This window comes from Watersipora subatra, chromosome 7 (assembly GCF_963576615.1).
Source record: "Watersipora subatra chromosome 7, tzWatSuba1.1, whole genome shotgun sequence".
Classification (NCBI taxonomy): Eukaryota; Metazoa; Bryozoa; class Gymnolaemata; order Cheilostomatida; family Watersiporidae; genus Watersipora; species Watersipora subatra.
In genome coordinates, this window is record NC_088714.1 from 46,603,021 (window position 1) to 46,628,692 (window position 25,672).

General features: G+C 33.8%; 1 protein-coding gene and 1 non-coding gene across 2 annotated transcripts in view; one reads left to right on the forward strand and one right to left on the reverse strand.

Moving 5' to 3' along the window:
* The window catches only part of LOC137399494 (cilia- and flagella-associated protein 337-like), a 43,702-nt gene that overhangs the window by 12,585 nt on the left and 5,445 nt on the right, over window positions 1-25,672 (reverse strand). Inside the window, exons 4-18 of the mRNA XM_068085630.1 lie at window positions 25,536-25,608; window positions 24,617-24,776; window positions 24,162-24,249; window positions 22,700-22,833; window positions 21,355-21,453; window positions 20,769-20,871; window positions 17,491-17,555; window positions 15,921-16,069; window positions 14,928-15,161; window positions 13,012-13,176; window positions 8,344-8,456; window positions 6,862-6,934; window positions 4,264-4,431; window positions 3,191-3,449; window positions 903-1,043 (exon numbers count right to left, since the gene is read on the reverse strand). Coding sequence (XP_067941731.1) covers window positions 903-1,043; window positions 3,191-3,449; window positions 4,264-4,431; window positions 6,862-6,934; window positions 8,344-8,456; window positions 13,012-13,176; window positions 14,928-15,161; window positions 15,921-16,069; window positions 17,491-17,555; window positions 20,769-20,871; window positions 21,355-21,453; window positions 22,700-22,833; window positions 24,162-24,249; window positions 24,617-24,776; window positions 25,536-25,608 — 2,024 coding nt within the window. The remainder of the gene's footprint in view (window positions 1-902; window positions 1,044-3,190; window positions 3,450-4,263; window positions 4,432-6,861; window positions 6,935-8,343; window positions 8,457-13,011; window positions 13,177-14,927; window positions 15,162-15,920; window positions 16,070-17,490; window positions 17,556-20,768; window positions 20,872-21,354; window positions 21,454-22,699; window positions 22,834-24,161; window positions 24,250-24,616; window positions 24,777-25,535; window positions 25,609-25,672) is intronic.
* Window positions 20,078-20,159, forward strand: Trnal-aag (transfer RNA leucine (anticodon AAG)). The gene has a single exon. It is a non-coding gene; the product is annotated as a tRNA-Leu (tRNA).

A 25,672-nucleotide genomic window follows, 5' to 3' on the forward strand; every position in this document is an offset into this window, starting at 1 on the left:
ACGTTATACAAACAGTAAATATGTGTAAATACATGTATGTAGTGTAATTCATTCCAAGATCATTCCAAACTCACTCCTTTGGCCCTTCAAATAGGAAAAGTAAAATTAACTTTATAATTTAATGAATTTAATGATTGTATAGTAACTGTGGCGTTATTGGTTTGTATAGACAACTTTTCCTTTTTTCATATCACTTTGACGTGGTTTTAGGGTTCGTGATTTTGGTAATTTTATGTTAAATTAAGGGGATTGCAAACCTTCCATGTCAATTTAATTTGATTTTGTCACTTTTTACTATAGGCCAACAACAAGGTCTATGGTAGAAAAAACTGTAGGCCTATATTTTTAAAATAAAGTAAAACAAAAATATATATTTTCTATCGTAAGGCCAGTACCTGTCTGTCTGTTTGTCCAAAGCTAAGTTTGGAGGTTAAAACAAAAGCTTTCAATGAGACTCACGCTCATGACATTCAGATTGGTAGACGGACACTCTAATACCTGCCCCAATCACCGTCTTTAGGTATTACTGAATACTTGTGCAGCTACTTATTCTATCTTTGCTCTATAAACACTCCTGATGATCTCTCACAGCACACTAGACTACGAGGGTGCTAGAATATATAATAGAGATAATCCTATACATCGTTTTGTCCTTGAGTGTAGAAAGATAGAGCACGGTATTTTTAAGGCTAAGAATGGGACTGTCGTTATTCAAATCGGAATTGAGAGCTAGGACCAACTTGATGTTTTACATTATATATAATTTTTTATGTATTACGAAACATAAACTTTACATAACGTTTTTACGTTAAGAGGAATTCACATTATAAGAGCATGTAATGTGAAACATCACATGCATGCTCTTATAATGAATTCTTTCCATCTGATGACAAAGTACTCACACGGTGGAACTGTGTTAGGCTTGCCATTATCCTGTGCTATCATATTGTAGTCCTCTATAATCCAACTTCGCATTTGTCCGTCAACATCAGCTGTGACTAGGAACTTGTTGGTCGGGTCAACAGCCATTATAATACTTCCAGCTGTAACAGAGAGATGCGCAGTTCAACTCTAAATACCGAAAAACTTAGTTGAACACGAGACTTCCAGCATCAACACATATGTACGTAAATGTGAAGGTGAGAGGATATGGGAAGATGGAAGCATGAAATGTTTTGTATATTAGATCATCCCTTGATGTTACCAGGATATTTGGGAGTTCTACGTATTGTTTCTGGATGTTACCAGTATACTTAGGTGGCTCTACGTATCGTCCCTGAATATTTAGGGGCTCAAGCAGATAGATCTTAGGGTATTTGTAGTTGTTTTAAACAATAAGTAGGCTGAGTTTCATAACTGTCACCCTTGATTATACATAGTTTAAAACTACTGCATAGTTAGATGAAGAGATACTTTTGAGTTTTATGAAAATATACAGTTTTTTTAAAATCGTAAATAAAAATCAATAGTTGAAAAAGACAAATTTTTCAATAAATTAAAAAACTTTTTTTTATTAAAAAATAGGCTTCGCTAGCCTATGTTTTTATAAAAAATATGGATAATCTTCAGTGAGCAAACAACTCCTAGATTTTACTAGATCTTTCTGTAAAGATGATACTCGTTGTATTTGTGTATGCTGGTATGGGTTATTGTAATGGTTCCATGTGAACATGCTAAACTTGTTAGAGAGACCCAACCTACTTAACTAGCAGCTCTTGCATGGCTTTGCTTTAAGATTAATAAATCAAAATTATAATTTAAAATAACAGTTAAATACTAAATAAATTTTATTTTTAATTTTATTATAAATTTTATATTAAAAATTAAATGAAAATAATTATCTTTAACAGTAATTATTGTATTCTCAAAGCAGACAAAAAAATCTTCATACACAATATCTAAAATTGTAATAACTTGCTATTGCCAGACTGGAACGCCAACAGAAATGGTTAAAATTGTTATGACATGAAATTAAACGTTTGGAAGATAACTCAACTGGCAAAAAGATAGCAAAACAATGTTTCTTCAATGACTCTGTGACACCACTGTGTGACTCATAATTCCTTTATTACAGTGCTTCCCTATTCATTTTCATCGTCAAACCCCCTCCGACTCATGAGGTAATCTCGCACCACCTTGTTTTGAATGAAACGAAAAAGGCTCAAAACATAATAAAAAAACAGACATATTCAGAATGCCATACGCTATTGGAAAGTCATTCTAAGCAGAATCTAACGTGTTTCTCCAGCAGCAACATATAAAAAACAACTCAGTTTATGATCTTTGACTTTTTTCTGCCTATTCTCTGCTATTATCTGATCAAAATGTGGTTTCTTGTAGGTGAGTGAGATGAGCAGATCATTTTCAGGATTGATGGCGTTACAATATTTATTTTTGATGTAATGATTGAGTGTAAACTCGGATTCACATAGGCATGTTGTTACGATCACAAATACACTTTCTTCGTTTTTACGATTGATTTTTGTGCCCCACAAAGAACAGCTCGCGCCCTTTAAGGGAGCGAGCTGTTCTTCAGCTCGCACCCTTAAGCTCGCACCCTTATATTTATAGCGAGCTTCCTTAAAGGGTGCGAGCTGTTCTTCGTGGGTCACAAAAATCAACCAATTAAGGGATGCGAAACATATAAACCACACCCTTTAAAGGTATGAGTATCCCTAACCGGGAAGCCCAGCTGTAATACTTTATTCTAATGTCAGTAAAATATATGGAATAGTATTAGTCATTTGATAAACTGTTTCTAACTCACTAGTAGCCATCTGTTCACTAGTACTAGCGCTCATTTGGCTGAGCAAATGGTATTATTCAATGTTGAAAATAGAGAAAAGAAACTTCAACTTAGCATGAAACCAGTAGAGTATAAATTTTAGCCGAGTACTAGTTAAAAACGTAGAATGCCCGAACACCCTATATTCAACTTTGTATGTTTCTAAGGCTAACCACCCACCTCGTGGGCATGTGATGTATTTTGCAAATATCTCTTTATATGCCATAATATGTACACACATGTACATATTATGTACACCATGAGGGTGGAGCATCAGAGGTTAGCCACTCAAACGTTCACTAAGTTCCATAGGAGTAACAGTTGGTTCCCAGCTAACATCTACTTATGTTTTGAATAGGGGCAATAACCAATTCTCTTTGCAGAACTTTAAGGCTAACTGCCTACCGTGAGGGTGGGCGGTAAACTCCCCAATCAGTTTGCAAGAGTGAGAGTTCCAGAAACGAACCCATCCATTTCCACCACAGGAAATGAGATCAGCACCAATTTCCTTCATGTCCTTTCTCTCTTCCAGGAATTCAATAGTGGTGATGGTGTAGCTAGCTTCCATGCCATCTTCTGCGTTGGTCTGTGATCCTTGTGAGGGTAGTGCTTTTCTCATAGCAGAGGTACTGGCATGCCTTGATGCTACACTCCCTCGAGTGTTCTGTAGAAACAGGTGAGTTTAGCAAAGAGTTAAAAGAGGTGATAAAAACTTTTTAAAGCAAGGATACACTTTCTGCTCATGCTCGCAAAAAACTCACCTAGAAATAGGACTTATCTCCCTTTGACAAACAGTCCTTACTGCAAATGACCAGAGCCTTTGTGTTAATGTTAACCATAAAAATATGCCATCTCTAAAATCCAAGCTTTATAAATTCAGCATTACTATGAGTGCAATAGAAGGTCATTCACGAAATAGTTCTAGTTCATAGCCATTAACCACAGTATTAGCCGTAGCTAAGTGTTCTATAGGGAAGATAACTCCATCCCTGATTTATTAAAAAGCTTGTTATTTACTTGTGTTTCACTTTATCGACTTCATTTGACATGCTACTAGCGTGTAATAGGAAATTACCATAAAATATCCTAAAGCAACCTACGAAACATTCTATGAAGGTACCTACAAGTTTCTCTAAAACATCAATAAAATGATTTACATATATTCTCTAAAAACCAAACTTTATAAATTCAGCATTCTATGAGTGCAATAAAATGCCATTCACAAAATAGTTTCAGATCATAACTAACAATAACAACGACAATAACAACAACAGTATATATAAGTTGAAGCGCAGCATTGCATAGGGAAGATAACTCCATCAGTGACTTCATCTGACATGCTACTAACATACAATAAAAAGTCACCATGAAATAATCTGAAGCAATCTATGAAAAATTCTATAAAAGTATGACAAGTTTGTTTAAAACATCAATGAATTGATATAATCAGAGGCGTGGAACTAAGACTACTACATTACCTGTCTAGTCAGACTTGTGCCACGTTTGAGAGGTTTAGCTCTCTCCACGAGTTTCCTTGATACCTGCTCAGAGCCTGTGTGCCAGAGAATAATTTCTCCGTCATAGCCAGCAGTGGCCAATGTGTGAGGGGCACTGAATGAGGCGGTTGTGATGTCATCTCTGTGTTCCTACTCACAGACAAAGAATGACGTCACCAAAGAGTCAATCCTTCAATGCCAAATACACTTTCGATATGTTCGAAAATCTCTGCTGATAGATGTGAGCTCAAGTCTGATTTTTAGTCTAAAAAAATATTTTAGCTTCAATGACAAAAACAGGCTACACAACATAAAAGACCTTCCCACATCTGGCGGTTTCATATCTATTGTTTTGACTTCCTATCCAAAATTCTTTACCTTCAATTTCAGTAAAACAGCAATTTTTGATCAAGCGGTTCCCAGCATTCTGAATAAATGTTTAATGCAAAACATATTTTAATTAATTTTTATTATAATTTTTTGAAATACTTTATATGAACTTGCTCTACACCTATTATTATAGGTGTGTCAATAGCATAGCAATAGTATAGTGCCTTGCATTTACCTTAATTACAAATTGTTTGATTTTGCATCTAAATGACTACATTTACAAACCCAAAACATAAACCAAATATATGTAATTACAGCGAATTTTGGTTAATATATATTATAACAAGTTAATTGTGTAAAAACACAGATTTGACCAGTTAGGAATAAAATTGAAAATTGCGCAGTATAGTAAACTTGTTATTACAACATCACAACATCTTGTAACTTGTAATCGCAAAGTCCTTTACAGGCATACACGCATCACTATGCATCCTTACCGATCGATCGTTTATCGATCTAGTATTTGACATTGCTAAGACCAAAGTCAGTGAACTTATCTATAAAGATTACAGCTGGCCTCATTCTCAGCCTTATCCAACCACAGCGTGAAACCATGAAGCATGATAACATCAAAGCAAAATCACCATCACTATACAATGTAAAGAGATAAATGTTTGTTGAAACATGTCTTTTTTAACAAAAGAGCTTGACAACCACATCCACTTCCTTTATGGTGAATCAATAAAAAGTCAAACACACATGGGTGCACAATAGAAATCTCATACGCACAGCTTGACGAGTGTACATACGTCAAAATAAAACAATGCTTTACCATTCACAAAGCTTGAGAAGCAGCGTGAAACGTTGAGGTGTGATGTGGAACAGCAGCATAAAATCAGGGATAAGCCATAACTCCAAATCACAACACAAATAAAAATAAATAAACACAAGGCTGCCGATAAATTGACATGCAACTAGTGAAAAAGAGTAGTATCAAGATTGTGCAATTTTTTAAAGTTATGCTCAATCAAAAGGCGGATTTTACGTTTTATATTTAGACATACTACAAGTGATATAGTGACATGATTCTGCAGAAGCTAAGCCAGTAGGCAGCTCTGTTAGTAGTCATATATGTGCGTGCGAGCATGCAACACTGACCATCAAAATCAATCAAAGCGGTGACAGTGAATTAGTGTGCAGCAGCAATCAAACAGGGCACATCTATCAAGTGATATAGAAGCAGCCAAAGTAATATAACCTTACCTCCTGCATTCAAGAGCGAAAACAGAAAACAGCATGTCAAATCTTTCACGTACATGTGGTTAGGATATGAGTTTGCACATATGCAAAGATTATATAAAGTTAGTGTCTATATATGCAAGTTAAATGGCAGTAATTGGAGGTCTGATAAATTTAATAGGAATAATTATATGACATATGTGTATGCAGTTTGGTATAACACAACTAGCTTCTGTTCTGCACTAAAACCGCTAACTAAATTAAATGACATCCTAAAAATTATGCCTAAAATTCAGATATAAATAACTCTATTATATTTATGTTCATGATATAGATAAAAATAACTCTATTGTATTTATGCTCATGATATAGATAGAAATAACTCTATTATACTCATGTTCATGATATAGGTAGAAATAACTCTAGTGTATTCATGCTCATGACATGGATAAAAATAAGTCTATTTTAGTTATTCCAATAATGTAGAGAAGAATACCTCTATTACCTGTAGTTGTATGCCACAATACAAATAGAAATACCTTTATTGTTGTTTATGGCTACACTATATTTAAAAATAACTCTATGACATTAAAGCTCACAGAGATTTATGCAAGACAATGTTGCTTAGACAACTAATTATTTAAATTTATTTATTATATCTAAAAAATAGTTAAAACACTTATACATGTACCAAACGCTAAAAATGTGATTAAAACAAATCAAACCTAATTGCATAACATACTGAAAGTTTCCTACAATCAAACAATGTACAAGATGGTTGTTTATGAGAGTAAATGGAGGTTGGCTTCTGAGTGGAATATGAATACCATGGTACCACAGCGACAATCGCAAAACAACAATTTGCCTGCTTGTCCTTTGCATCAATTTGTAGAGGTTTATAAAAGCCCCTACTGTGACATTGGCAACTTGAGGCAGGTGCCATATAACTAGACTAATGAATTTCGCGGTTACTTGTTCTGTGTATCATAGAGCTGTATAGTCAAGACTGACCTGGCCTCCTTTCCAGTCGGATGGGTGAACATGGAAGTCCTTGAAGCTGCCATCTCTGAACACTGTGACAAACCTGTAAGAGGAACATGAGTTGGTAGGAGTAAAAATAACCCAGTCCATTCAAGAAAGACAAACTATACGCGAGTTGAAAAGATAAAGATGGAATAATATAATAATATAATGATGATATTAAAAGCAGTCAAACATGTATGAGTACTTGATAGAGTACTTATGATAGATACTTGATAAGGGTATGAGCTAAACGGAGACTATTCTAGGTAGAGTATCATGTTATAGATTAGATGATATACATATTAGTAATCATAGGTAGAGTATCATGTTATAGATTAGATGATATACATACTAGTAATCATAGGTAGAGTATCATGTTCTAGATTAGATGATATACATACTAGTAATCATAGGTAGAGTATCATGTTATAGATTAGATGATATACATACTAGTAATCATAGGTAGAGTATCATGTTATAGATTAGATGATATACATACCAGTAATCATAGGTAGAGTATCATGTTATAGATTAGATGATATACATACCAGTATTCATAGGTAGAGTATCATGTTATAGATTAGATGATATACATACCAGTAATCATAGGTAGAGTATCATGTTATAGATTAGATGATATACATACCAGTATTCATAGGTAGAGTATCATGATATAGATTAGATGATATACATACCAGTATTCATAGGTAGAGTATCATGATATAGATTAGATGATATACATACCAGTATTCATAGGTAGAGTATGATGATATAGATTAGGTGATATGCATAACTGGAATCATAGTGATCACATTTAGACATGGACAATAGGCGCTCCTACGACGTAAATAATCCATTCCAGGAACATTTATGTTATAGAGATTTTATGCTATTCTAACAGTAAAATACATGTAAATTGCCTAATACGTTTCAAGATCTTTCCAAACTCAGCCCTTTGGTCCATCAAACAGTAACAAAACTAGATTTAACGTTTTAATTTAATGACTGTACAGTAACTGTAGTATTATTGGTTTGTATCGACAACTTTTCTCCTTTTTCTTCTCACTCTCATTTGGTTTTAGGATTTATGATTATGGTTAGGCAGCAATGTCTATTTTTCAAAAGACAAAAAACAAAAACATTTTATGTCTAAAATAAAGCAAAACAAAAACATTTGGTCATCATAAGTGCCGAGTTTGTCAGGCCATCTATCCAGGGTTAGAGGTTCGGATAAATTCAGCTTAGTATATCGATACTCAGACGCCTGCACCAATCGATCATCTTTCAGTATTTACGAATAATTGCGAGGTTACTTATTTTCTGTGCTTTATCAACAATTATGACAATCTGTCATGGCGAACATACCAAGTTAGGGTTATACAACCTCAAGCCTTCAGAATATGTAACATATTGATATTAATACTATTTTTTCAAGTAACTCAACAATTATGTTGGCCATGGAGACATTACCTGGTCCAGCCAACAGCTATGAGAATTCTCTTCATTGGAATGATGTGGCCAATATCTCCTGGGGTATCAGAGGCGTGCAGCATGTGATAGCAGTGTCCATTAAAGTCCCACACCTGCACAAGCGTGTCAACTATTGTCAACTAAGCCGCCAATAAAGCCTGTCATAAGAGTTGTCAAGCACCAAGCATGGGACAATATGACTGGCAACTAACAAAAATGACAATCTATGACAAGTGCTACGGCGAATGCCAGCCATGCAACTATTCTCGAAAAACAGATAAAATAGCGCACAGAAAAAATAAATACAGACACAATAACTCAAAGCCGCTGTAAAGTCTTTTTGCACCAGATGATTTCACAGTATTAAGCTAACAAGTTAAAGTTGTCTACAATAAAATTGCAAAATTAAACAGCCAATAAGGCTGCACCTTTAAAAATCGCTCGCAGTCTACCGTATTGCGTCAAAGCATTTAGTTATTAGCAGATCACGATTGATTTGTAGCATTTACACTTTTCTCTTTTATTAGGACCAATACATAACAATTTTTTTTTATCTTGTTGACAACATATCTAGTTTTCAGAAAACAATAGCAAAGCCAAGCAGTATCTTATTATCATTTCTGGCCATCCCAGATAACTTTTATTGAAAAAAATTACAAATTCACTACTTTATCCATCACCGTTGTAAACACATGAATCAGTGAGATAATTTGCGTAGCGAGTTTTTGGAGCATTTGACAGCAAAAGTCAGTTTCAAATAACCAACTGTGAATATATGCTTATATGGTAAAAAAACAAAATGATTTCTATCCTTTAGAAGACTTCTACAAAAAAAAATACAGGTTCAGCGTTTTTCACTCATTGGTTCACGTTCATTACTAAATGTGTCCAACTCACTTTGAGTGCCACTACCTAATACTACACTTATGATGGAATATCTCTATTACTATTGGCCATTGTCTGCCCATCTGTCTTTCGTTCGTAAGCTTTTGTGTTTCAAAACGATCTTTATTTTTTTGTTGTCACAATGACTCTGAGGCTTTGGAAAATGATTGATTACCTCAGTTGGTTAAGGCTTCAGTCTAACAAGCTGAACTTCACGAGTTTGAGCCCCGTATTAACTAACATTTAAGTCATTTCATTAAGTGCATGTACAGAACTTTGGGATTGCGTGAAAGTTGGTACATTTAAAGGTTGACTTGCAACAAAATTCACATTACAGTTATTTGGTATCAAAAGATTCACCATGTCTTACTCTGTTGTGTTGTAGGTGCAAAATATGTGGAAATGTGATTACAAGCTCTGAAAAGCTCAAAAACGAAAAGCCGCCGTAGATTGGAATCTCTCTATTTCTCTGACGTAGTCATTACAGTTTGGTTATTGTTATGTCACGTGATGTTTTCACGTGAATTGAAAGGCCAATAAAAAGCTCAATATAAAATTTATCGTAGCACTAGTTTATGACAAACACTGGGTTTTACCGAAGACCCCGTATCAAATATAGATGCTCGCTACTTTACAGTTTTGTTTCGGCTTGATCTAATCGTCTAGTCGTAATCTGATCATGTGACCCAATACTTCGCAAATAATTTCTGCAGCATTTTTCGATTATCACAGGTGACCAACAGGCTCGTCATGATTATCAGACAATGATATGTACTCCTTCGAGCTAAGGTTAAAAAGTTTAACGATTTTTTACGGTAAGTTATAAGATATCAGTGCTAAAATTGACAGCATTACAATGACGATAAAATAGACGCGTAAGAACAATAGACCTGGTTTTGTTGAATGCGTGAAGTATATTTGTGAAAATATTTCGACAAATGAGATTGCATGAAATTGTAAACAGAAACCATCCTGCAACAACTACGTCCCATTTGAGCCGTTTTGGAAAGCGAATCCAAACTACTGCGGTCTCGTGTGGCTGCGATTAACTGTTCGTTTTTAGCTTTTAAAATTTTTAATCACATTCCCATATATTTTGCACCTACAACACAACGGGGTAAGACATGGTGAATCTTTTGATATCAAATAACTGTAATGTGAATTTTGTTGCAAGACAACCTTTAAAACAACTGCTATTGTAACACAAAAATAAAAGGTTTTGACATCAATACTGCACTTTATAATCTCTGACAATTTAAGATTCATTCAATAGTCACTTTTATTATTTGTGGTTGAATCTGAATCAATATATTTAAGCGTTATATTTGTTTTCGTTATGACTACAGAAGCTCTTAATGTTTATCTTCCCATACTCTGACATATCGTACATCTACTGCATTAAATATTAAACGACTCAAATTCACATGTCAATTTATATTGGACAATTCTTTTAGCTTCTCATTTAATTCTTGTCGCAATATCAGAAATCAGATTCATCAATCATGTCTCTGTCCACAGCCATGCTAAGGCCGTTTCGTGAAAAGATTTTTACTGCAGAGGAACTGAACTCGGATATCCGAGGTTCTTATAGTCTTATATAATATATGATGTATCATTCTTCCTTGACTAAAACATTTTAATTTGATGGTTGATATCTTTTCACAAACTCAACAGCATATACTAATTTTCGATAATAAAAACTCGACACTGTTGCATCTATGTGATCGTAAATGGGTCTCAAACCAATGCTGATTAAATTTCGTTGGATAGTCATGTTCATTGTACTTACAATCACCGATAGCAACAGCTAATTGCTTGACAAAAGGAGTAAATGCTGCTTTTGATTCGCTCATGGTATTTTGACTTACCCTGAAGAATAAGCTTAGATGTTAACCAATTGGCCACCTTCTATGATGAACTTACTCAGAATTTTAGTAGAGTCTATCAGAAAGTGTCGGTAGTTTTTATCATTTGCAATTGTTTTTGATGTTTGAGGTGATCTGATTGCCAGGATGTTTCAAAATTAAAATCAACAAAACTTCATCTAAATCAACAAATCTTGATTAAATTTATATTATAATATATATTTTATAGACATTATTTTTATATAAAAAACTATTTTGTTAAAAAAATTTACTTTAAACATTTTAGTGTCATTTGTAAAATTTAGTAAATCTTTAGCTGTCGTCTCCAAATTTGGTCCACTAGTGAAGGGATTACATATCTGGTTCCACTGTAGGTGCAGCCACTTTTACTGTCTATCTAGGTGTACCCTTTTGTTGAAGATAACTTTGCACAAAATTTTTTACATTGTATTGGAAGGTATCAATATTTTTTATCGTTTGCGATTGTTTTGGATGTTTGAGGTGATCTGGCTGCCAGGATGTTTCAATATTAAAATCAACAAAACATGATCGCAGTTAAAAGGCTCAAACGAAAGAGATGTGCAAATGACATCACTAGTTGCTGATGTTGCAGTAGTGAATATCGGCTCATGCGTTCAAGTTAAAGCATTACGTGTCTCTGTTCTGTCGGCCTCTTTGCAATTATAGACGTCATAATCGCACTTTCAAATGATCGGAGTGTTTCATCTGTGATCAAATTTATCGATTTTAATCTTCAAACATCGTGGCAGTCAGATCACCATAACAATAAAAACATAAAAACTATCGCAAATAATAAGAAAATACTGAAACTTTCTGATAAAATCTACTAAAATTTTGAGCAAGTTCATCTTTTAAACCATAACTGCCACGAACAACTTTTATCGTATTTACTAGGTAAATCAGACACGCTGATTCCGATTTTGTAATCAAAATAAAGATTAGGCCACTAACTTTCAGAGTAATGAAGAACTTTTTATAGCGTTTTAATATCGGTCTCGAAAACAACACGATCGGCATAACAAGCTCCGCCCATAAATACGTGACGTAACCTAGCTTTTTAGGAACAGAAGTTACGTAGGGATGTTTAGACCGATTTAGAATAATAGAGATGGGTGTTTTAAAATCCATTAATATCTAAATTCAGCCTTAAAAATAATATCAGTCTTTTCTGAAAGGTAGATAAGCTATTTAGCATTGCATATTTAAAAAGCGCAATAACAACGCTAGCTCGTGATAAAACCGCGCTTTTTGAGCTCATTTTTCTCGGCGTCCAGCCCATTTAAACGTCATGTAACAAGCTGCGAGCAATTTTAAATAGTTTATATCCGTTTCATAAAAAACTGAAACTATTTTACAGGCTGGATTTAGATAATAATGGGTTTTAAGACACACATCTCTATTATTCTAAATCGGACTAAACATTCCCAACTTCCGTTTCTGAAAAAGCTAGGTTTCGTCACATATTTATGGGCGGAGCTTGTAATGCCGATTGTGTTGTTTTTGAAACGGATATTGAAACGCTTTAAAAAAGCTTAAATGACTTTGAAGGTTAGTGGACTAATCTTTATTTTGAGTACAAAATCGAAATCAGTGTGTCTGATTTACCTAGAAAATACGATAAAAGTTGTTCGTGACAGTTATGGTTTAAACTTTACGATCCCTGCACCTAGTGTAAGAAATGTGACTAGTTATGCTCTAAAGTTCTCTTCATTAGGCTGAAAATTTTTCACACCTAAAGGGTATTTTAGGTCAGATAACTGACCATACAACAACCAACTTATATCTTATGTAGAACACACTGGTACACACATCTAACAACGCAATATCACGTATACTCCAACAGACGGCAATAACAAGGAGCACCGCAAAGTGATGCTGTGCCCAGTCAATATCCAACCTTGATGGTTCCGTCTGTCGCACCAGTGTACAGCATCGTTCCACTAGCATCCTGAGCTAAAGCTGTCACCTCGGCGTCAGGATGTATATCGCTGTTGCTTTTCACCCGCTGACCAGTGTCCAATACCCAGAAGGCCATTGTACCTCCTTGATCTACACTCACAACCTGCGAGTACAAGAATGCTGTAGCAGGAACAATAACAAGAAAGACATGAAGCGTTTTGAAACTAGTATGTTCGTCTATGAGGTCTCCAGAAAATGTGCTAAAGTTTGCTGTCATAACAGGAAGTACACAGTTTCATACATTTCACACTTTACATTAATAGTAAGATAGCAGATATATGTCAATTGATTGCCAGGTTCAGGTGACTTTTACCATCCGATTGGCTGTTTCAGCGGTTTGCACTTGTTCTCCATGAATAGAAATCCCCTGATCTAATATGTTAGCCTTAGTTAATATACACTGTATATGTCTAATATGTATACTCAGATCACACGAGGATGCATCTTCATTGAAACCCAAGATGAAACTTTGAGCTAAAAAGTTGGCAAAGCTTTGTGGCAAATAAGCAGTATTAGATTTCACAGAATCCTTTTTGGGTAGAGGAGCATTATGATTGGGTAGTTACCTCCCCATTGAATGAAGCTAGATCTATACTATTGGCAAGTTGTTTGCGGGAAAATATGTTGTTTATCTAAAATATTTAATCTATGTACACAGATTCTAGTACAGTGTATCCTCGGGGATATGGCATCCCGGTTTTTTCGCCTTAAGATGTAGAACAGGATGTTTTTTCGTTCCTTCGTTATGCATACGCGTACGCCATCAACAAAATGTTTCTCGAGATTCAAATCGGATGGTCGGTGTGTTGCACACGTTGAAGCCAAAAAGATGCTGATATGCTATTTGCCGAAATCCCTCCCACAACGTCTGAAAGAGATACGATGCTCTCAGCATTCTTCATGCTTTGTAGGACAATTAATTAAGACTGATAAAATCAACGTTTAGTGAAATACATACTAAAAATTAGCTTCAAGTGTGGATTTAGTAAGCTAAATTCATTTAAGTTAAATTAAAAGTGTATGTTATACGTCTGTCTCAAAGGTAAGAACTTTGTACGGTATGTACTGTACATAGTAATGTTACACTCTATTGCAGATCATAAGCACTAAATACACTAGAGTTACTGTAGGTAACTCCAGTTACTAAGGTTATCATACTATTTTGTAACTAATTTTCAATATGTACATATAAAAATTTTGATGTTTTTCTACCAGGGGGTGTTTGCATTAGATAATTATTATAGGTTCCTATACTCTTCTATAAGACATTTTCGCCTCGCGATGACAACACTGGAATGAATTAATGTCGTATGGCGGAGGGGGGAGGGGGTCCGCTGTAATTAAAACTAATAGTAAACTGACACTGGTAATAAAAATGTGCCAATTGAAAATTTACATAAATTCTAAATGAAAATACAGCCAGTTAATATCCGCGTGGTCTTGAGAGGAAATTATGTTTAGACTTGCGAAGGCTATAGCTTGTGTAATCATTAGTTGAATCGGTAAGTTTGATGAAATGGACAGAAAAAATTTAGTGAGATGAAAATATTTCATTCTGCTCAAGGTTTCGTCCTTACGTAAACTAGGCTTACATAAGGAATTGTGTTCCCTCTGATCAATGTAACAGCTTTAATGAAAGAAAAATTTGATAATACACATCTATGCTTATTACCTGTAGATATGACTGATATGATAGACAGTCCTTGTACATTCAACTCATGTAACATCCTGATAATCTGTACCAGCTGATTAGCTGATAGTATGATGTTAAGTATCACCTGCCTATATGTGCCAATAGTTTGCATCTGTCAGCTTATCTAGCACCTGTTCATGCTTGTCACCTATTTGCATTACCTGATTGTAAGTGCTGTTATAAATGGCAGCTGTGACGGGCTTGTCATGAGTAAAAACTCTGTCCTTGTTCTCAGCCTTCATTGCCATGACTGTTATCTGGTAGTTGAAGGTGATGAACAGTTTGTTCCTCAGCTCATCAAAGTACATGATAGATTGGACATCACCTGTTTTGGGAAACATTCCTGCTAATCTCTGTATACAAACTTGTAGGCCTACATCCCAAATACGAAGCACCTGCAACACATGGCATTTGACACATACATACATAGCAACAAACACCTCTGACACATGTCATTTAGCATGAGCGCATACTACATCAGCAAAAGCACTGGCAACACAAGCATTTGGCATGAGCATATCCAGCAGCTAAAACACTTGCAACACATGCCATTTGGCTTGAGCATATTTGTGCCCATAAGCTAAAACACTTGCAATGCATGTCAACTGATTTTTGGCATAAAATGCATTGCTCTTCTCCACTTCATACTGTTGTTAGTCGCATTCTTCAACAGCATCTGTATTTTTGAGATACTCAAAGCGAAGCAAGCATAGTTGGTGCGATAGAAAAGATTTCAATTAAATCAAATTAATTAGAAAATTAAAATCATTAATAACTAAATTAATCAATTTCGGGTTTGTCAACTCACACTAATAATTGAATTACCAAATTATTTTTTGTTTAAATTCAATTGAGCATTAAATTACCAAATTATTTTGTCAAATAAGCACATTATTTATTGAATTGGTGAATTGAATTTTTTAAAGCAGACTTTTCTATTGCACACTAAGTTATCAAATAGCATGTGAAAAAAATTACATTACGAATTGCATTAAATTATTTGCCAAAAAAATATGCATCGATCATCAAGTTATGAATTAACAAACATATGAATTCTGCATTAAATTAAACTGCTAATTAATAAATTAATGAACAATTTAAAGCAATTATTAAGGTACATAATTAATTGACGACAACCTTGTAGTAGGAGTTACCTTATCCTTAGAAAAGCTGAGTAGCTGATTCCTGTTGATGATGTACTGAACTTGAACTACGGCAGCCATATGCCCCCTCAAAAGACCATTGGCTTTTGAAACAACATACGGGTTCCACAGGCTCACCTGGTGGTTTACTCCAGCGGTTGCTGAAATTATTAGAATAAATATAAACATGGTTAGTAAAAGTACTTGAGGCTGGTATAGATTTCTTCGTTTATTACAGAAATTTACCACTGCTCTTATTACAGATAGCGTATATTTTTAGCATTAGATTTTTAATACGCGGAAATGCCGGGTAGCACAGCTAGTGCATGTATATAGAGAGTCTCATAAATGTATGCACAATTTAAATAGCTGTGAACATGGTTTTTGTTAGAATTGTATTGCTTTAAAACTGTAAAAATATTCCAAGCTTCATTTTATTGTTTTTTGTTCAGCCGCTTTTCTCAGAATGACATGTATTTTAAACCAGACATGGCCGCAAAAGTGAAACCGCACAATCGTATGCATTAGAAAACGAATTCCTTGGTATTGAGACGTGTTCAGGTTCTATGAATCCTTTCAATTCAGCCTCCAGTGTTTTCATCTGAAAAACACCTGGCGGTGTGACACTGCAAAATAGATGTGTAGTGAAAAAATTTAGACTTTCTAGATAGGTTTTAGTTTAAACAATTACTCCTTCCTTTGCAGCTTTAAATTTCACTTCATAATATTTATGGATAGTCATAGAATTACTTTCAAAAATAAACGTAGAATAACTAACTACATATACTTATACCTATATAAGTATGCTTTGTAAGATGCCATATATATATATCATATATATATGTATATATATATATATATATATATATATATATATATATATAAAGTTTATTAAAAACTACAGGTTAAAATCATTACTACTATTAGTTTCATGCAATCGTGTTGCAATCTTCAGGTAGAAGATTTCTACCTGGTTCTACCTGGTAGAACCTGGATTTCTACCTGGATCTTCAGGTTTCTACCTGAAGATTGCAACATGATTGCATGAAACTAATAGTAGTAATGATTTTAACCTGTAGTTTTTAATAAACTTCATACACAGCTCTAATTGACTCGATTATTGAGCACTTTACTTTACAGTGTGAACCACATATACTATATATATATATATATATATATATAGTATATATATACATATATATACATATATATATGTATATATATCATATGTATTATATATATCATATATATTAAATCATTGATCTTTAAATGATCAATGATTAAATATATAATTTATAATATATTATAAATTATAATTATAGAGTGTAATACATATTACTGATCATTAAATGATCAATGTATATACGTGTATATACGTGTATATACACGTATATACACGTATATACACATATATATATAACCTGTGATCTGCACGAATAGACAGAAGAGTAACTCAAATACATATGTTATAAATAAACATAGAAGTTACACCTCCTCCATTAGAGACAAATTTTTCCAACTCCACTATATATGTTATAAACATAGCCGGTGATCTGCGCTAAAAGACAGAAGAGTAACTCACCAATCAGGTTGAGACTAGGATGAAAGTCAAAAGCATTGATTCCTTGACTTATCTGAAACTTTGATCTACAAGTAAGTAGACCTACATGTATATACGAGTATTTACATTTTATCTACTTTCACTTTTCAACAGCTGTTAGTCAAAACTAAATTAATTAAATTAACCACTAAATTAATTAAATTCTAGATGATGTATATTCAATATACAAGAGCAAAACTAAGGAACAAGCTTATTCTAAGTTTAAGGTCAAGGTCGCATAGCTAGACATTACTGCGAGCCATTTCCCTTTGTATAATAAATGATGGACTGTCTAATTCTAGTACTGACACCAAATAAGCCTATGTACAACTAATCAGATCACAGGCTGCAATCAGACAGTATTCAACGATATGGTAAGGTGATAGTAAGGTTTTCTAAATCTGAGACATGGCAAACAAATATAAGCCTTCACCTGTGATTTATTTTCCTAAATAACAAGCAAACGTAATGTTGACTACAAAAAAAGCATTATTTTAGCCAATAACTGCTTTGCCTTTGAACAGCGCAAAGCAGCAAACTGGAAATACCTGGTTAAAATGTACTTTTCACATAGAATTCTTTGTGAGGGTCCCAAAAGTCGTACAATTATACTGCAGTGAATATTGTTACTAACAAATATTTTAATTAAAACAAAAATGTTTTGAGCTGAGAAATCTTATTTTGAACTATTTAAGATTACAGAAGCAAAATTTAATGTATATCATTAAATTTTAAATAATAACTATTTTAGCCATAAAAACAATTTTAATGGAACTAAAAGTCAAGTTTTGGTCTACAACTAAACTCATATCAGTCGTGTCTACAACTACACTCATATTAGTCATGCTGTTACTTTTTTAAAACGATAAATCTCGGTATCTCGGTTTCAACTGAAATCCCACGAAGACATTTAGAAGGTCAAGAGATTCAACTACAACATATTTAAAAGCTTCTCAAAGTGTTCGCCAAGTCTGAAATGCGAATATTTTTTGATAAAACAACAGAACAAAAAGAACGTTGAGTTTGGCCTTTAATATTTACATATTTTCACTCTAACCAGTTTGTAACATACATTTTACCTTAGAAAAATCTACATACATGTAAATGTAATGAAATATCCACAAAATAGTGCAAACACAATAATTAGATACATGTAGTTCAATTAAAAAAATTCTTCTTAGATTTTGAGATGATACAACTAAACAATTTTATTTATTGTACAATGTTCCAACTGGTTTTTCCCATGTCATTAACAGTAAAAATATCGATACACTACCATTACAGTAAAAGTACTTATACATCACCGGGCAGGCTTCACACCTTGTCAAAACAAAGGAGTAGAATAGGATCCTAACATAGAAACTGGGTATAAAGCACGGTAGTCAGTGCAGAGGAACAAAAGAGAGAACAAGGGTTAATATACATGTAAAGCATTAACCTCATTTATGTAAGTGTATAGCAATATAGTAGCGATGCTTGTTCTAGCTGTAAACATTCATATCTACACTAGTCTCATGCAGCAATGACGTCTAGCCTAGTACAGCAGTATCTACATGTAGTTGAGCTCTGTAGCGTTTCTGACAGATTCAAAAATCTACATAGATGAGGTAAAATTTTTTGTAAAAACTGCAATATTTATGTTAATAAAATTAATAAATTTACAAATTGGCGAAATTATAATTATTATAACTTCAATTTGTAAATTGAAATTAATTATATTATAATAATTTCAATGATTATAATTTATAATGTAATAAATTAAATTATAATTAAGCGAAACTATAGGCAAATGTTACAAGGGCGTCCATAGAATTGACATACGTATAAGCAAGGCACACGAGAGAGCAGAAAATTTAAATACATTAATCAGTTGATAGGCTTTTCCGGATGTTAATTTACCAGTTTAAAAAAAATTGGTTTCAGTCAAACAGAGAAAATTGATGGCATGAATAGTTAACATCGAGCAGATTTATTTTCAGAGTAATAAAAAGAAGTTAGACAAGCGGGTCTATGGTTATATGGCTAAGACTAGCACAGTGATATCATCTAGCAAAGTACTTGCATATACTCACATTTTCACCACTTTAAAAATTGGCGCCTCTCCATAACTACATGATTATATAATGATAATAATGATAATGAAGAATATTAAGAATATCTCGTGGATATCCCATGTGATTAAACTACAAATATTTGCTTCAAGACTCGGAGGTAATTAATTTGGGTTTGAAAGGAAAAGAAAAAAAATTAAATGGTTGGCAGAGCTTCAGCCGAACATCTCACCGATAGATTTTGTCATTCCAAAAGCAGAAATGGTAAATAAACTAGGTCACATAGCTGTCAAACCATCATGAATACTTTTGAAGTAGTGCTTAAAGGAGTAAATAGCTGTGCCTCAAAGAAACTTTTTCATAATGTAAATGACTATAATTTGAACAAAAACCCAAAGATGTAATGCCTTTACATAAAAATGAAAATGTTAGCAAAATGGTCATGTCCTAAAAAATTGCATGTCAAAAAGACTTCCGCTTACTTTATATATAAAAAGCACTGGCAGTGACAGCCATGAGGTAGCATGGCCGAGCGGTCTAAGGCGCTGGTTTAAGGCACCAGTCTCTTCGGAGGCGTGGGTTCGAATCCCACTGCTGCCATACTGTTTTACTTACCATTATGCTGAAGCAACACGATCGTGCTTTTTTCTCTCACAAGTATTTTAGATAAATATATTAATTTATCAAACTTTATGAACTTATAACCTAAATAACTTCACTTAATGGTACAGTTAGCTCTGAAAAAATGACTCCATGAATGATAAATAATAAAAATTTAGAGCTGGCCAAAAAATGAGGAAAGGATTTTTACAATTGCGTGCATTGTGGAGACAGCTCACTGCAAAACTGCAAGATTGAAGAGTTTATGGTAAACTAAAATAAATTAATAATATTAGACAAAAATAGAAACAACAATATTTATAAAAGCTTTATACTATAAAAATGCGAAAACAATTTCTCAAGAGCCTTCCTACTGTAGAAAGGTGATACAAACATTGTTTATCAGAGACCATTAGAGGTGAAGCTAAGATGAGCAAAAATTAGTTCTATATTTATGCTTAGACTGATCTAGAAGGTATGTAGATTGTGGGTTTAACAAGGGCATACAGACTGTGATGGCTGACAAGAAATAGAATGATATTGGAAAGGAGGATGGCGTATTGCCAACGTTTGACAGGATGCTGTTATGAACACAACAAATATGCTTACGTTCTCATCGTGGAAGAATTCTGCTCAAGCCATCCAATCACAAGAGAGTCTGTGTTTGTCGTGGCACAACTTAAAAAGCACTCCAGGCTGTGACAGTATTTCACTGTAAAAGGGCATATGATTGGACGTGTTTCCCTTGAGTAAAAAATCTCTATGAGGGTGTAAACAGCAACTTATCTACCGTAAAGCCATTAAATGAACGCAACCTTTATTTGAATGCTACATTTATTTGAACGCCACCCTCTATTGGAACAAAATGTTCTCACACATTCGAGTTTAAATCAGCCATGTTTGTGAACAATTCTTCCAAGTTTTTGTGCCATTTAACAATTGCTTTATCATCAGCCATTTACATGTACCTATAATAAATGTATGTATAACTCTAAGTATGTACAACCATATGTATATATAACTCTATGTATATATAACTCTATGTATGCATAAATTTCTATTGGCATTGGTAATCATCAACAAAAAGATGTTTTTCGTTTTTCGTCAAAAGCCAAAAAAAAAAACAGAAGATACTAAGAAGACAGAAAGTGGAAAGTTGTTGCTAGTTTTAAATGGTAGAAACAAGATGGCTGACCTTGTCTAACCCACTCAGAGTGTCCCGAGTGTTTTACAAACTTAGCGTTCTTATACATTCCACTCTGTATGTCTGCGAGCTTGACGGTCAGACATGGATCTGGAAGACAAGAATAACAAATTAATGCAGCAATTGTCTAGAATAACTAAAGAAGAGGGTAGATATTACATATTATGTATTTTCATTTGGCTTGGTTCAGTTTTGGGTGCTATAAAATGTTTTGGTGATTTCATTGAGAAATTTTAGGCTATGTACTACTACCATGAAACAAAAAATGCACGCCTTCGTCATTGACAAGTATTGTTTTAATGCATTAAAATTCACAGCATCAAAACAATACTGCAATGACCAAATGTGACATTAAACAATTAAACATTATACCGCAATGAAATAGCATTGCAGTAATAAGAAATTACAGAAGAGGGGTATCATAATAAGGCACTACTGCATACTGCTCTAAGTGCAATACTGCAGTATTGCACTACCACATACTGCAATAGTACACTAATGCAGTATGCATTAGTGCAATATTGCAGTATTACACTACTGCATATTGCAGTATTGCACTACTGCATGCTGCAATAATACAATGCTGCACTATTGCATTCTGAAATAGTGCACTAATGCAGTATGCAGTAATGCACTATTGCAGTGAAAAGACCCTGTAGAGAAAAGGCTTGAGTGTAACACGCGTGTAGAAACTGGAGTGGTTGGGTGAGAACTACTGCTACAGCTATCACTTGAGGAGGTTCAAACACGTGTGTAGGATAGACCAGGTATAATCTATGCATGTGAGTTACCGTAGCTGTGAAGAGCAGATGCTTTTCCATCCTCAAAATCTAAAGAATTGGCAATAGAAAAAGAATACCAAGTAACACAGATTACTCCGACAGACTGTACAAAGCTCTAAAGAAATATATTTTTCTTCTATGTTGATATCTTCCAGCGTCTTCCATATCTCACAGCTCGCTAATGGCACAAAACGCTACCCTATTCACCAATGCTAACTGCATACCCAACTACTACAGGCAAATGGCAAAAATACAAAATTAAGTTAGAAAATGCGGTATAAGTGAGGTGATCATTTTACATACTGCAGATAAATTATCTGATTTGTGTGCTGCTGCAGGTAGAATGACATGTTTAATTTACGTACCGCAAGTAACGAGGACTAGTTTGGATACTGCAGATAAAGTGACATCAGAAAATGAAAACAAACAAGTGAGAAGACAACTCCTGTACAGTCACCAATACTCATAAACTGAAATATAATTTTATTCCTTATAATGTATGCATGCAAACTGAGTGTACAATGTACACTGTACATACCGCGGAGTCGCCTTACCTTGTTTTCCACCAGCTGGAGCAGCAGGTCTTTCAAAAAGCGCTATTGTAGCTGAGCTGAAATTAATAGCACTAACTGATCCTCTCACGTCTCCCCATGCTAATATCGCATCATTGCTGTTACTAGAGTTCAGCCTTAAATAGAATAGTGAAGGAGTTGTCTACCCAATATCTTACCATACTATATAGTATACAATAGAATAAATAAATTTATTAATGAAGGATGTAAAAAAAGAAACTAGGAAATTGCTAAAATATAATATTATCTGTAATGTCAAGTGCAGATTCTAAATTCATCACCAGAAAATGCACCTCTCCAGTTTCTCCTAAGGGTATCTTTTAACATAATTATGTAACATATCTAAATTGAGATGGACTTTTATGTTAAAAACGAAGCAAGTAAAACATTCAAAACATTTTCTGTAGTTTTTACACATAAAAGTCAATGAGCTTCTATCATTGAATAGCGTTAAACATCAACTCGAGTGATATGAACAAGCAAAACTGGCAAAGTTGTGAGCAAAGGCTGTCAAATTTCAGCTTGGCATAAATGTATGAAGTTTTTAAAACAGCAAAGATTTTAGCAAATACTTGTATAAACACAAACAGTAATTTTTAAAACAGGATGGTCAAAATTTCTTTAAACACCACAATTTTCCAAGTAAGGAAAAACATGTTAGTAAAAATTTCAAACAAAATGTTAAAATATAAAAGGTACATATATTAAATTATTTTAACTGTATCTACTGTAAAATAGTGTAAATTACATTGCATATGCTACTTGATTCTACTACCTCTGTTCATATGACACTACAAGAAAGCAACAATCAAACATTGTTTACAAATCATCGTACTATTATAGTTTCAACATGAAATTTGTATGCATTCAATTTCGATTTTTGACATAAGTGTATATAATAACAATGATCTTATTTTAATACTATAGGTAATTGTTTGAAGTACTTATGATTGATTATGACTCCAGAACGAATTAACCAAAATACAATGAATTCTTATATAAATCTTTGCTTCAACATATGAAGGTTTCAGCATAAAAAGTAAATATCGAATTGGATCAACCTTATATGTCAAGATTTGACTGCAGGAAAAATAAACGATGCTAAAAAAATAAATTACTTATGTGTGCACAAGGTTCATAGAAACAGCTGACTCCCTAGAAGTCCATGCAAAGAGGGGTGTCGTGCAGCTCAATGATCTTATTTTAACAATATATGTAATTGTTTGAAGTACTTATGATTGATTTTGACTACAGAACAAATTAAACAAAATATGATGAATTCTTATATAAATCTTTGCTCCAACATATGAAGGTTTCAGCATACAAAGTAAATATCGAATTGGGTCAACCTTATATGCCAAGATTTGACTGCAGAAAGAATAAGCAATGCTGATGAAATAAACTACTTAAGTGTACACAAGGTTCATAGAAACAGCTGGCTTACCAGAAGTCCATGCAAAGAGGGGTGTCATGCAGCTCAATGATCTTATATTGAGTGTTAAAATCAATCTTCGAGCTCATGTCATACACAGCTGTAAAATACATGTACATGATATGTGATAACCTGGCAAAATTAGGAGTTGTCTACTTTTTCCTGTTAAATTTATATTAAGTGTTGTATGTAACCTTCACGACATGTGGGTGTTGAGCTTTCACTCTTAAAACTGATTATTTAAAATGAAGTTAATGCGAAACAGATTTAAGGTTTATGCCTTTGATTTTTCAAGTTGCATCCATCTTTCTTTCAGCTTTCTAATGGCTGCTTCCAATTATTAAACATCTAAGCAAAGTTTATCAGAGTCTGGCGTGTCGACTACAGAGATATATTAATTATGTAAACTAATCCTAAGAAAGTTGGTGAATCAAAACAGTGTTTCTATAGTAAACTGAAACGCTCACCTATTTCTTTGCTCGTAAAGGCCAGAGCAACCTTGTTTATAGGTGGGGGCAGAGCTACAAAGTCTGTTACCCACAAGTCTTTAGTACGACATGATTCTGTAGCAGTTTTTAGCGACCTGCTTAGCTTCAGTTCTGGTGTCCAAAGAGTGATAGATCCTTCCTAGAACAAATAAAAAAATCTCACAAATTATTATATTGTAAGTTCTATATTTCTCTGTGACAGAACCCACTACTGCTCGGGAACCAACAAATGTTTCTACATTGTAACAACTTGCAAAGCAAACTTCAATTTAAAATTTGCTATCTGTTTGTCTTTGTAATTAGCAAGGTATTCTTGATGGAAACGATAACGCAGTTTGTAATTCTATGATTCACAAATGTGATTGATAGGCAATAATTAAAGATTCTGTACATCGTGTGCATTTTCCAAAATGAAGTAATTACTGTATTAATTTTACCTATAAAATTGACATTTATTTAATCTACCGGTAAAATTAAATCCATCCAGAATAGTATCGAACACTACCACAAATTGAGAAAAAAAACTTAAATATTAGAATAGCCGGAAACTAAAAATCTGATATTATTAGTGACAGGAGGACAGAAAAAACATGGATAAAATGGAATTTATACTAAGAACACAGTCAAAGAGGGAGCAACTCAAAATGACAAGTGCCCCTCAAGTGTTTTAATGCATTCAACAAGCAAAAATAAATACTCTTCAGCTGACATAGTCATGCTACATGTATATGTAATCTACTCTGTCACTCTAAACTCGCTATCAACTATGATATGGATAGTTAATTAATTTCTATTAATTGCTGCAGCAGAAATAACAGTTTAAAACAGCAAAATTAAAATTTTTTCGATACCTTTTTCGCCTCTGGCAAATGTTTTTGCATAATATGCATTCACTTACCTTACTGATTGCAAAGTATCGGTTGTTAGTTTTGAGATACGTGACTCCTTGGACAATGTCCTTATGCACAGACCTAGCAAAACAATATACATGTATCTTTCAATGTACATGTGCAGAGATCAGCCAAAATAGTGATT